Source organism: Carassius gibelio, chromosome A18 (assembly GCF_023724105.1).
Source record: "Carassius gibelio isolate Cgi1373 ecotype wild population from Czech Republic chromosome A18, carGib1.2-hapl.c, whole genome shotgun sequence".
Taxonomy (NCBI): domain Eukaryota; kingdom Metazoa; phylum Chordata; class Actinopteri; order Cypriniformes; family Cyprinidae; genus Carassius; species Carassius gibelio.
Window position 1 is genome coordinate 2,144,014 of NC_068388.1, and position 14,991 is coordinate 2,159,004.

Here is a 14,991-nt window from a genome sequence, read left to right on the forward strand (position 1 = left end):
TTGTTACGGGAAAGGATGAAGCTGATTGGTTGGTTCTTGTCACATGACCCGCGGTGCGCTTGCGGCATTCTGAAAAGTTGAGATGTTTTTACATTTTGCTGTATCTAAAACGTATCGAACCGAACCGAACCGAACCGTGACATCAGTGTATCGTATCGAACCGAACCGTGAATTTTGTGAACCGTTACACCCCTAATATATATATACAAATTTTGTATGAGTTACTAATCTAGTTCTATTGTATATGTTGTAAAAATGTTAAAAACAATATCCTTGGGGTCAGGTGCATAAACTGTTAAGACCAGTCTTTTTTCTTCATAAATTATTAAAGTCAGTTACAAATACAAAAAAAAAAGTAGATTGGTCTAATTTGAATCCAAAAAGACTTTGTTGACTAGCAATCACATACATAATAACTCACCATGCAGTTCCTAGGGTATTGCATTCCAGTTCAGGTCAAAACTTTCAGTGAAGTTCAGTTTTTTAGTCATGTTTTGTTGCCCACAATCACAATGACTTGCATAAGTATATACTTATACTGATTAGAGATGACAAACATTTTTTTCTTTATTTCTTTCTTGCTCAGAATAAGAGACTAAAAACACTCGCTCAGAGTATATAAATGAATAACATGAGAATGTACAGATTAGTATGCATTTCTTTTTGCCTTATGTAACGCCTAATGTGTCCCATTCCTCCACGCGTGCCGTGTTGGTGTTTCTGAATGCAGGCGCTGAGGGCAGGAATAAACATCACCCTGGCATGGGCGCTCTTCCATTACCCATAATGCATTGTGACAGTTAGAGTTTTATTCAGTGCCTGGCGGTGCTTTCTCAGTGGGCGGAGCTTCCTCTGCCTCTTTAGCCGCGCTTCACTGATTTGCCTGCTCAGTCCACTCTAACTGTCCGTTATTAAAATGACGAAGCGCTTTTTATAGGATGCAAGGCCCGGCTAATGAACTGACAGCACTGTGTGTGTGTGTGTGTGTGTGTGTGTGTGTGACATCATCTCCTCCTGCCTCAGTCTACTCTCTACAATGACTCATCCAAACACACTCCTTAATTCAAGTAGTTCACAGTCCATCAAATCTGGATGTGGGTCAGTGACAAAATGATCAGGAGATGATCACAAGGGTGATTCTTATAAAATTCAAGTGTAAAATACAAGCCAAGTCCTTAGGAATATAATATATTTCTATTTATGTATATTAACATATATATATATATATATATATATATATATATATATGTTGATATGAAAATATTGTATAAGTTCATAATTATACTGTATGTGTAACTTTTTTTATATTAATAATACAAGCTGCTTCACTACAGTCCTAGTTTTTAAAAGTTGCATCATCATTGACCTACATACAGTTTTGCAAAAAACATTACCGATCTGCAAAAAAGTCCAACACATTCAACACAAACTTCTCGTTGTTTAAACTTGATTAAGATCAATACATTCGAGTCATAATGCAATGCAAGTGCACAGTTGATAGGTTATGAGTTAATAATAAAATATGTGATTTAATGAGACAGAAAACTTCACATGTCTGTCTGTGTTTGCATAATTGCATACAGTATATTTGTGGCCAATGGCTGCCAATGTCTATGTTTCTAAGCATGGACTAAATCTGACAAAACTGTGCAAATGAACTGTAATAGCCCGGGAGGAGAAAGGGAGAAAAATCAATCACTGTTTATTCTCTGTAGTGGATATGAAGGTTTTTTCCAACTCATATTGACCTGCGATTACAAGTCAGTCATATACAGTATTAAAAATCAAGCTCAGCAGCTGCGATCTCATCTAGAGGATGACTACAAAGACAAAACGCCTGGAATATTGCTGTAATATATATAAATATATAAATGCTGCACCCTACAGTGGTTTTACAGGCACATTTGCTCTGAATATATTTCCTGGCTCCCCAACAGTGAGAAATCAGCGTATTCTTTATGATTCTCAAAAAATGCGGTATTCTCTCCCACAGAGCTGAGCTATATGTCAAATACAGTTATATTGCCACGGGACCCCAAGAACTAGTGGTTCTAGTTATTGTGCTCAAAATAAATTTGACTCAATTGCATATTTCAAGAGCCAAAAGATTTTTTATTTCATGCAAACAAATGAGAAATCATTGAAACCCTGCAGCGATGGTGAAACATATTTCATTACTGAGTGTAAAGCAGCACAGCTTTATATTTTGGCGGCTGATGAAGCAGAATGTGAAAACAATCAGAGAATATATTTACTTTGTCGTTGCTTGCTGAAGTGAATCACATCTGAAGTGTCTCAGTGCAGGACTCTTATCAGGAAAGCTGTGATTAGCAGCTCATTAACACCCGAGACAATCAACAGCAGATCTCTATCAGAACGCCAATATAGCTGAATTTCACAACCAGGCTCAGTTACTTAAAACTAGTCAAGAACTCGCCAGGGTCATATTTCACCCCAAATTACATAAGCATAAAAAAAAAAAAAAGATATTTAGAGATTAAATTCATTCTGACATTATTTTCATGAAAATTAAGCATATTAGCATTGCTTTATAAGCTTACTATAATAAATAATGTAAAAATATAATTGCTATAATTAAAAAAAATAATAATACTATGTTATTAAAATTACAAAAGCATTTAAACATCATTATAATTTTCTAAAATTAATTTGTATTGAAAAAACTGACACTGACGATGTATTACAGTAATGAGAATTTGGGGGAAAATGTGCTTAATTGTCATGATAATTATACTTAAAATAAATAGATAAATAACATTTAAAATTTTCTCTATGCATTAAATATTTTTTTAATTCCAGAAGAGGATTATTTTCTTTTTTAATTTAATTTTTGTTGAATATATTTGACTATTTAATGCAGGAAATTATTGTGGAACCAGGAAAGTCCTTCACACTGAATAACAACTACCATCATGTTTAGACTGCCAATGAAAGTCACAAAAAAAAATATAATCATTCATATTTTAATTGAAAGAATTCTCTTTCATGAGATGCATGAGGGTTTTTTATTGTGTGTGTGAGTCACAGTGCTGAGTCACGCTGCTTTAATTCTAGTGTAAAAGCTTGCATAATTCTCTCTCTATGTGTGTGTGTGTGTGTGTGTGTGTGCGTGTGTGTGAGACAGTGTCGTACCTTCATCCTGAAGAAGGTGATGCTCGTCAGCAGGTCGACGGTTGATTTCAAGTCTTGGAGTCTCTCTGGATTTCCAGGAGGGAAGTTATCCTGCAAACAGAATTAACATCAGATCATCCATCCATTTCTCTGTTATTTGCAGAGCATATCTGTCAAAGAAGATAAATAGATTAAGATTATAGAGTTGGCTATGGATTTGATGAATATATATGTTTAAGAGACAGATGAACAGAGGGAAACTGCACATTAGCTCAGTAGGATGGAATAGATAGGCCTATATTGGCAAAAAAGTTACAAAATATGTAGTTTGTACGCTCTAAATTACACAAAGAACCCAAATAATGTCTTTTAATGATGATATATGTGGCTGTAGATTGATTTCAGTTGATTTCAATACAATGTAAAAACTGATCTAAAGTCTAAAAAAAAGTCAAACATGACTCAACTAGACAAGATTAAAAAAAGTTGAAATGATATATTATAAAATAATACATTATTGTGCATTTATATGCATTGATACAGTATGCATTAATATTATATTATTATTATAATATTATATATAATATAAATGCATTATTATAATGTTTTAAAACGGATAACAATTATTCAAGGAATAATACAATGCATGGCATTATAAATACATTAAAACTACTTTTATAATGCATCATAAATAAAGGCTTTAAGTAAAGTGTTACCAAGTCAATTGTAATATTTATAATCAACATAAAAACAATTTGCATTTGAAGAAAGTCTGAGATTTCCTCTGAAATATTATAAGATACATATCTATATGGTGGGTGTTTCACCTGCTAATATTTCAAATGGCCATTTACTCTGGTTGAGGAGGTTTGGCAGAGACGAATGGATAAAAACATGTCACCATGAGTCATTTTCATTGACCCTGCAGCGTTATGTAGAATGCACTATGCAGCAATATTAATAACAGAAACCTGTTCCATCGTCATGAGCACCAATGACAAAATATATCATGATTTAGCAGCCCGAGCCAAGCCAGCAACAGACAGAGAAAATGTGTTGTAGGGCTGTAAAGCTATCAGCCTGCTTGTTCTTGCATGAAGGTACACAATATATTTACAGGGTAAGCATGAGAGGAAGAGGAAGCATGATGCCGCACACGTGTGCATGTGTGCAAAAGACACGCTCGGAGAAACAGGGTAGAATGTGTCAGGATGGTTATGTAATAGTTTTGTAAAAGTGAGGAGAGACTCCTGCGGTCTAAGAGACGCTTACGGCACATTTATCGATGCCAGATTTATAGACGCTGCTGTAATTCTTGGCTGGTGTTTCACCGCAGCTCTCTAATTATTCAGAGCGAGTAATGGAGGGCTGGAGCGGTTTGTCAACAACAGACACCAAAAACAGAGACTCGTGCAAATCAATTTAGGCTGTTTTCACAGTCGCTTTGATTCCCCATCCCTCCCTCTGCTGCCGCAGGTCACTTCACACAGTATTTTTGGGTTGGATTTTGGTCTTGTTTTCCTTTCATAACATCCTTAAAACAAGATAAATTCAAACATCACACTTGCTCTCAGAGAATATACATATATATATATTAAAGCACAATTTTTACAGCCTGTTGTATATATAACATTTGAGGTTATGAACAAGCATGCAGAAACTCTTGAGTGATGTGAAACGCCAGAAAAGCAAAGATATACTTATGAACATAAGGTTGGGCTACAGGTATTTAAAATTAAAAAATATATATATTTTTTTAGTTATTGCATGAAAATTTTATAAAATAAAATAAAAACCTTAACTTAAATTAACCCCTTACTAGTAACCCCCCTTTTTTGGCATGGAGACCGAAATTACATACCCAAAATAAAAAGGTTTCTGCTCATGATTCTTTCTGACTAGATACATAATCAACCTTTGTTCACAAAGCTGACACTTTAAAGTTTACTGTTCAGGAATCAGAGTCACTCAGACTGTTATGATAATAGAGATATATAAGCTCAAACATAAAAACAAAAATAAAAATATTAAAAACATATGTTTTAAATGTATTTAAAAAAATGTTGATGTAGGAAATGAGTTTGAAAACACAGTGTAGCTAAGGCCACAAGTCTTCCAAGACTTCATAAAAAATTTCATAATCGAATCTGTAAAACTGTGAATTTTATGAAATATTTTCTAAGGCCATGTCATGTGTGTTTTTAGAGAAGGCTAATCAGATTGATTTATGGCCCTTGTCATCTCTGTAAGATCTCACATGTAAACACTGATGTGTGTTTTATATGTGTGTTTGGCTGTGAAAACTGCCCGTTTCATGATTGTATTGTTCTCACCAAACGAGTCTTTCACACCTCCGCCAGGTATGACACATTATCCGCATTATTCTTTTATCATTATTCTTTTGTTTTTATTCCACCTTTATTAGCCTTGATTGTGGTTTTTCAGGCTTTACAAAGCAACAAAGCAGCGATCTCACTTCAGTCTCTCTTTGCATTTAGCCCTTATTTATCAAAAGTCTTACTATAAAAATACAACAAAATATTTTCTTACGACCTTACGTGAATTATTGAGACAAAAATGCATTATGAAGAAGAAAAGCACCTGCTATTAGTAGCATTGGTGCTAACGTTAGCATCAAGCTACATCTGACAATTTATGAAATTATTAGTACACTTTTACTCAAAACTCACTTAAACCCCGATCGAGTGTTTATAATAACTTCCTTTAGCGATCAGGGGTGGAATTTGGTCGTTTACTGTTGTAAAAATATGTTATTTGTAGCCTTTTTCATCGCTGCACAAGTTAGCATTTCCGATGTACATTTTCGATTTTTTTTATAAAAACGCCCCAGATCTCAAGAAATTCTCATACCAAGCTTTACTATCGTAATCGCGGGTTTATTATTCGGATATTTTGTGTGTACAGAGGTGTTTCAGTGTTGTTTTGGCCAGATAACTACCAGGAAGTTTGCAGGAAGCATGTGACACGATGGGGCGGTGTCCAGATATGAAACTCTAAGATTGACGTTTGAAAGACCCAATCAGAGTCGGAGTCACACACCGCACGAGCTGTGACTACTGCACGCACACACAGATCGCTGGGAGAGGCTGTTTATCATCTGATCGCGTAAATCCGTGGAAAATGAATAGAAATGACGATTCTGTCTGAAGAAATATGAAGTAAACATCAGTAAATATATCCATATATCTCCGCAGATATGCATCTTTGGTCTATAAATCCTTATTGACGCTGTTCAGTGAGTCTATGTGAACACAAATAAACCGCTCTTGACGTGACTGAATAGGAGTGAGTTGTGAATTTCTATTCAAAATTTGGCATAATACGGATTTATTATTTTGCACTCCTGACATAAATCACTAAATATCTGTCACTGCAACAATGTTTTATCAAAATATTGGTCAAATATCGAAGCTTGAGTCTTTAAACTTTCCATTGATGCACAGTTTGTCCAGATGAAGTAAGACAGTGATGTTTAATGTGCTGTGAAAGTGAAACAATAATAAACTGGGGCCGTCAGCGATGTTTGCACGCAAAGGGGTTAAAATGATTTCTGAAGGATCGAGTGACACTGAAGACTAGAGTATTGATACCGAAAATTAGCTTTGCATTACAGAAAAATAAATTTTACTGTATATTCATAAATTGTAAAAATATTTACAATTTTTACTGTATTTTTAAGCAAATAAATGCAGCCTTGTTAAGCAGAAGAGACTTCTAAAACTTTAAAAATTTCCACATTTTTGGACGGTAGTGTATGATATTTGTTTTGAAACTTCGTTTATTTTATCCGTCTATCTGAAATCAAAAGTTGCACTTTAACTTTAGGCAGTTCTGTGCTCTTCAGTTCTATTTTTGGCTGTGATAGAGTTGTTGTTTTGAAAGCATGTGGAACGGGGCCAGATTGAGCAGAAAGCATCCAGCGTTTTTCGGAGTTCAGTGTGATTTCCAGACGTCTGGAGAAACGTATTATCTTGTACAAGTGGTGAGGATATGAATCTGCCTGAGGTTTATTGAACACAGACAACACAGCCGCAAGTGGTGGAAATTTATCTAATAAAGCAGAGGCGTTAAAGTGCCCTGGAAGAACTAAACCTGCCTCGGCCAAATCCACACGAGCCGTACGAGAAACCAAACTCACTTTGCTTCAGAATTTCATTACAGTCAAATCCACAGAGCTCAGCAGATCCGGAGTGTATTACTGTCAGGACGTGTTGCCTGGAAGCTGACGGCCGGAGAGGAGCAGGTAACGGCCACTGAACTCACTGGATGGCTGGCAGTCGAGTGTGTGTGTGTGTGTGTGTGTGTGTGTGTGTGAGCACCCTGTCAATGCTTTCCAGCTCTCACACTGAAATACAGACAGACCACATGTCTTCGAGAGAGTCATACACGATCTGACTGCAAAAGCGACCTTTCAGAAGAAGCTTCTCTCTGACAGAAATGATTCTCTCGTTACGCATTTAGACAAACATTGCAATTTGTATAAAAGCAAGAAGGGCAGTGCGAGTCGAGAACAATCTTCCTCAAATCGTGTGAATAAATGCACCTTCTGTTCTGTGAAGAACTCGTAAAGCATTTGAATATCATTGTGAATTAAGGTAGGGGACCACTAAAAGTGATGGAGAGGTTAAATTATCTCAATGGCTCAGTGTTTTTCTTTCTGATATCTCTAAAAGAGATACAGTATGCTTTAACTTTACGTGTGCTTTAACTCACCCGATACTTGGAGAGGTCGATCCTCAAAGAGTTGTGAAGCTGATCCAAGAGTTTGACAAACTTCTCTCTCTATACAAGAAACAAAGTCACAAAAACAGATCAGTTCTGCATCCTGTCATCCATCTATTCATTTGAGCATCCATGAAATCAGCCACATATCATCCATTCGTTCACTCATGCATCAGTAATTCTGTTCATTCATCCATCCATTCATTCATTCATTCATCAGCTTGTTCTTCAATGCTTTTATCTATTTATTTAATAATCAATGCCATATCATTCATGCAATCAGCCATTCATACATCCTTTCATTCAATAATCAGTTTCGATTCCGGTTCCTAACGATTCTTGATTCTGATTCTTTTAAGAGGCAGGGTCAAAAAAAGTTTAGGATATTTTAAATTATCTAGCTAACCAACGGTCTTTCTGAAGGAAATAGTCAGACCTTTTAAATCAATTTTAATTCTATGCACTTTTTACTTTTTTCTTTTACTTATTTAGAGAGACGACAGACTCTGAAATCACTCCGAGTGTCACGCGTGCTTCCGTGTGTGTGATGAATGAAGATGCGCTCTTGCGCCATTCATTAACACAGACACGCAGAACATGCAGGATTCACATCTAAATAGAAATTTCCGGCTTAATATTTACAGATACTAGTCCATATCACTATTTGATGTAAGTGCAATGACCAACTTTTGATTAATTCATTCAAAATTTGGCAAATTCTGTGACATTCCGTGTTAAACTGTAAATTCCGTTTTTGTGACTGGATTAAACGATTCCGTCTGCGTTTTTTTGTTGGTGTTCAGCGGTTTCTTCTTCTTCCGGTTGGCGGACTAGGAATCGAGACTAGGAATCGAAATTTAAACTTTTGAACGATTCCGGGAAAATCGCAAAGCTAGTCCCGGTTCCAATCGATACTCGATACTCGATACTCGATACTTGATACTCGATACTCGATACCCAAGCCTAATAATCAGTCCATCTAATCAAAAATCCAAATCCAAAAGTCCATCCATCCATCCATCCATCCATCCATCCATCCATCCATCCATCCATCCATCCATCCATCTATTTATCTATCTATCTATCTATCTATCTATCTATCTATCTATCTATCTATCTATCAGCAGTGAGACCGACAAACCCCAAAGTTGGATGCTGCAAATCGGTCGGAGGCCGAGATGTTGGTGTTCGCCGTTGTTGTGTGAGCGAAATAGGCATTAATGTTGGCAAGTAGGTTACTCATCACAGCGGGTACGCCGGGACACATGTACTTTGATGAGAGACACGAAAAGTGCCTGAAAGAGAGAGAGAAACAGATGTTAGATTCAGTCATAAACACACTGATGTGTGGCTGAACACCTAAAACAATGTATATTTCACATCAGATTCCTGTAATTTTACTTCCCTTGAGCAAAAACATTAAAACAACAACAAAAAGTGAATAGAAACCAAATACATTTCCTCAATGCACCATAGACAACTTCTGTACTGCGCAGAAATATTATAACTGGAAATACTGATAAGAAACATGACTTTGCAAAGCACAAACTTAAAATAAACATTTCTGAACATTTTACCAGGGAATTGTAGCATCCTTATCATAATGAAAAAACTATGGACGTGTCACACATGTAAACAATTATTTGAGATATGCACACAGGAAATGAGCTGCCCGATCCTTCTTATATTGTCAAAATTCACAGACAGCGCAACACAGATCTGTCGTGTTTCGAGCCGCAGGGCAGTGCAGGAAATTGGCCTGTAATGACAGCCACTGTTAGAGGAGATTCATTAAAGAAAGATATAAGAGAGAAAGAGAGATAGGAGAAGAAAGAAAAGACACATCGACTAAAAATAGCAGCAGGCCTGCAGGGCTTACACACACACACACTAAGTTAAATACAGCATCTAACATGTATACTGCACACTCACACTTACATATAATACAGTGCTATTTGATATTTTTTTAACAAACAAATTATCCATATAAACACATTTTTCTCTTTCTCCTCTTGTTATGAATATAAATAATTTACAATGGCTAAATAAGGTAGCAAACAAACACAAATTCTAGAATGAATTACTGTCAAATGACTTGAATGACAAATGATTCAACTGCACACAGACCACAAGTTCAAGATATATACTAAAGAAAAAAATGGAAATAAAATGATAAAAATATATTATTTGAAAAAAACTTGAATAAAAAAAAAAACATAAAGCAACCAGCTGAAATAAGCTGAAGTACTGCGATTACTAAAACTAAAATAAATTAATAAGCTATATAAAATATTTGGTTAAAAGAAATGCAAAATGATAGAAGTACATTAAAAACAACTTAAGATAAAATTAAAATTAAATATGATATAAAATACAAAAAAAAAAGCTATTTCAAAATAAAATATTACAATATTACTAAAACGGCATTTTTTATTGGTGACACACCACTATAAATTTAAAATTAAATAAAAAATTAAACTAAATTTAAACATTAAATTAAATTAAATGTATGCATTTAGCAGACGCTTTTATCCAAAGCGACTTACAGTGCATTCAGGCTATTAAATTTTACCTATTATTTTTATCAAATATTTATCACTAAAAATCCCAATGATTGAAGCCACACCCACTTAAACAACCAACTAATTGAAGCCACACCCTGTTAAACCATCCCACTGATTGAAGCCATGCCCACTTAAATCAACCCACTAACTAGTCAAACCTGCTTAAATCAATGGTTTTAAGCCACAAACACTAAAGACTGCCCACAGTTTGAAGCCTCTCCCACTTAAGCCAAACCACGGTTTGAAGGCACACCCACTTAAATCCAACCCACTGATTAAAGCCTAACCCACTTAAGCAAACCACAGTATGAAGCCACACCCACTTAAAAACCTAGCCACTGACTGAAGCCACGCCCACTTAAACCAACCTACATCAATGAGCTTTCAGTACTGACCCACTGAATCAGGAGAACTGACCTCAAAGATTAGCTGTACACACTCTATACAGAAATCATGCAGCACTAGTGATCCATACAGATCAAGTGTTCTGGTGCGATTATGTAAGCTCCACCAATGTAAGCAAACACACTATTTGAAGCCACGCCCACATAAACAAACCCACAGTTCATAGTCACACCCACTTAAACAAACCTTCTTATCAAAGCCACGCCCACTTAAAAAACCAAACATTCTTATCAAAGCCACGCCCACTTCAAAATAACCTTATTATCAAAGCCACGCCCACTTAAACCCACAGACTGAAACCACACTTTGACATCCTCCTCTTCCTCTCTCCTTGAATTTTTCTACTAATTGGAACTAGAAAGTCTGTGAGCAGAAGCTGTGGGCCGTAATGAAGTGAGACTGTACATTAGTCCCTGCAGACATTGATTTGGACCTCAATAGTTCTGATAGTGTGACCTCTGAGCCCAAACAGGCCATCAAGACTCACAAGAGTTATTGTGCCTCCAAGTAAAGGTGAAGAGTTATCCATTCTTCTCTCCATATTCCCTCTTGTTTCAGACATGACTGAAAGATGCTGATGGCTAAATCAGGACAAATGATATCTGATGGAGGGTGTTGACTTGCTGTTGCCTGGTAACAGCTTGCTTTCCATTCAGCCTATAACCAGTCGGTCTTTCCTCATTTATAAAATCCTTGTCTTGCTGCTGTCCTCTTTAACATCTCCCTCCAAAACAGGGTTAAATTCCCACGCAACGTAAATATCTGTGATATCATCTGGAAATAGTCTGCATATTCCAGAGAAATGAGAAATCATGAGAAATCATAACTCCAGAGATCACTGTTTTCAGTATGTAAAATAATATAATAATAATATAATGGTTAAGGCACCAAAATCATTAAGAATAAATCAGAATTTGTATGATTCATATTCCTAAAAACAGAGTCCTGTTGAAATAAATTATAATTACATACATACATAAATACATAATAATAAAGTACATGATTTATTTATAAAATGAATAAATAATACAGCTTACTGTAAAAAATGATATATATATATATATATATATATATATATATATATATATATATATATATATATATATATATATATATATATATATAAAATAAAAATAAAAATAAAAATATAATAAAATGAAAAATAAAATAAAATAAATAAATAAATAAAATAAAATAAAATAAAATAAAATAAAATAAAATAAAATAAAATAAAATAAAATAAAATAATTTTCTGAAAGGAAACTAAGACTCATCTTTAATCTTCAAGCTCTCAACAGGCTGGAGATCATTTGTGAATCGTTCTGTAAACCTGTGAACCATCATGCTGCTGATGACTGAAGATTTCACCCTGAAATCATTATTCCCCCTTCAGCATTAAAAAATGCTGAATGGTACAAAATATGGGCTGCATCTCTAATAACATTAGGGACGGGTCACATGACTTTGTTTATGATTACAGGGCTGAGGAAAGGTCATGGGTACAAACGTGAGCATCAAACTTGAAGCTTCAGGATGGAGGATAATTTCCACACATCATCCAACAGATTTAAAGATGTGATCACATGCATATGCAAAAAACATATGCATCAACTTTAGTAGGTTCATTGCAATTTCTCATACATAATCACAGCAGAACACTTGATCTGTGTGGATCACTAGTGCTGTGTGATTTCCGTATAGAGTGTATAAAAAAGTCTGATTCAGAGGGTCAGTACCAAACGCTTATTGCTGGAAGACTATCATTTATTCAATTAATCAATATCCATTATCCTAAAACAGAAAAACATATCAACAGATGCTTTATGAGTCAAAGATGAACCCTGATATTTCTCTGGAACAACAAGAAATATTCAGGATCTCACCAAGTGCCAAAATGAAACTTTCTTAGAAACTGCAATAATCATAAAATCTGTAAAGAAATACTGTCTACTAAAGAAATTCTGTCATGATGTACAGTGGAAACTGTAGGATGCCTAAAGTTTTTTTTTTTACCCTTCGAAAGTTAATTTTTCCAGAATGAAAATGTGCAATATTCCTTACATTATAGAACAAAACAAAAACACGAGGAAGAAAATCAAGCGTTCTCACATGCCAGGTGCATTTTCACGTAATGAGCAAAGATGACCTCATCTTGCATAAGATGCAATGACATTAAGATGTGAACAACAGCTAAAGGATCTCGTCTAAATGACCTCATAGTGTAGGGCACTGGAAATATATTTTCAGTGAAAGAATAATGCATAAATAATGCATTTTTATGACCGGTAATTTATTTCAAATCATCCACAGTTGGCAGCAGTGGCGAAAAAAGTAAATTCTGGCCCTTGCTTTAAAGTCTGTTTAAAGTGTGCAAAGCAGGTGTATTGTTTGCATGCAATATGAAATTTCAGTGTCAAGTTAGAGCTACTTTATGCATTACAATCATCTAAACCTGAGCAGTCTGCGTTTAGAGGCTCTGCTGAAACACGAGGGGAACAACAGTCAAAGCTGAACATCCGATTTTATTTTCTGCTCAAATCTTTTCCTTTTGTGAGGTCACATGACCTGACATGAGAGGTAAATAAATAATCCATTTTATTTTATTTATTTGTATTTTTTTAAAGCAAAGATACATTTGATTGATAAAAATGTACAGTAAAGATGTTCATAACGTTACAAAAGATTTCTATTTCAAACAAATGCTGTTCTTTTGAACTTTCTCTTCATCAAAGAATCCTGAACAGTAAAATGTATCTCAAAAATATCAAAAATATGAAGCAGCTGTTGTCAACATTAATAACAATCAGAAATGCAAATCAGCATATTATTCTGATTTCTGAAGATCATGTGACACTGAAAACTGGAGGAATGATGCTGAAAATACAGCTTTGATCACAGGAATAAATTACTGTTTACTATTTATTCAAATAAAAAACAGTTGTTTCAATTGGAATAATATTTCACTGTTTTTACTGTATTTTTGATCAAATAAACATAAAAAAAATCTTACTAACCCCAAAAAATGAATGCTATTATACCTGCACACAATTATGACAAAGGCTGCAGCGTTTTAATGCATGATTTTCTTGTTTCTTACACAGCAATGCAATACTTCACTAAAGATAGAAAGATCACCTGATAGAAACGAGAATGAGAATGAGAAAAAAAGAAAGAGTGCGTGAGACGGAGAGAGAGGGGACATAAACTTCAGATGCAATTACGAGGGTAAGGGCCCTTAGAGCAGGGGCCCAAATTAATTAAAGGTGCAAACGACCTAAAGAGAGAAAGAGAGAGCGTGTGCTGTACCTGAGAGGTTTTCATTGGCAAGCTGAAGATTGTGATTTATGAAACCATCATGTATGCATGCATGAGAGTAAGTCATTGACAGACTTGTAGACACGAAATAAGGCTTCGTAAATTCCTGCTGGAGCACATTTAGCCTCAATGGTGAAAAACGCCAGGACTCGTCTTTTAACAGCAAACGCAGGGTGAGCCATCGACTGCTTTCTGTTCACTGACTGACTCACAATCTCTGTTAAAAAGCAGATGAAACATCAGAAACTCACGTCATTGCCTGATAGATGGACTCCACACCGAAGCGCATGGCAAACTCGTCCACGATCTCCTGCGACACGTCATCGAAGTAAACCTTCCAGGCATCGTCACCTTTGACCTCTGGGATCTTCACGACTCCGTTGTTCTTCAACTCCGTCAGGTAGTGGAAGAGATTCTGCACAGAAATCAACAGAAGCGGGAAGCCGTTCAGGGGATTTCAATCGCATGAACTGTAACAGCACTGATATGGAGTAGATGTCGAGGAACATCAACAGCACAGCCAGCCTGGAAAGGTCAACATTTCGGGGTGCCAACCTACTGTCATCACACCGACAAAAATGCCACAACACTACAGTACAAACACTTCAACACAAACCCTTCCAGCCACACATGATCGATTTCACACGTCGATGGATTCTGAAACACAACTCATAATGCAACACAAATGCATGTGGAGTTTTGGCAGATGTGGTGGCCATATTGAAATTTCTATATAAACTATATTGTTGTTAATGTGGAGTCAAGATCCAGTAATATAATTTATATGCAATGACATGACTTTATATTAAAGTAATTTCATTAAATATAAAAT

General features: G+C 35.5%; 1 protein-coding gene across 2 annotated transcripts in view; it reads right to left on the bottom strand.

The window, feature by feature from the left end:
- The window catches only part of LOC127934750 (protein unc-13 homolog C-like), a 130,011-nt gene that overhangs the window by 72,577 nt on the left and 42,443 nt on the right, over positions 1 to 14,991 (bottom strand). For both annotated transcript variants that reach the window (XM_052532322.1, XM_052532323.1), the window contains exons 12-15: positions 14,411 to 14,574; positions 9,017 to 9,170; positions 7,867 to 7,935; positions 3,154 to 3,243 (exon numbers count right to left, since the gene is read on the bottom strand). In XM_052532322.1, the coding sequence (XP_052388282.1) occupies positions 3,154 to 3,243; positions 7,867 to 7,935; positions 9,017 to 9,170; positions 14,411 to 14,574 (477 nt within the window). The remainder of the gene's footprint in view (positions 1 to 3,153; positions 3,244 to 7,866; positions 7,936 to 9,016; positions 9,171 to 14,410; positions 14,575 to 14,991) is intronic.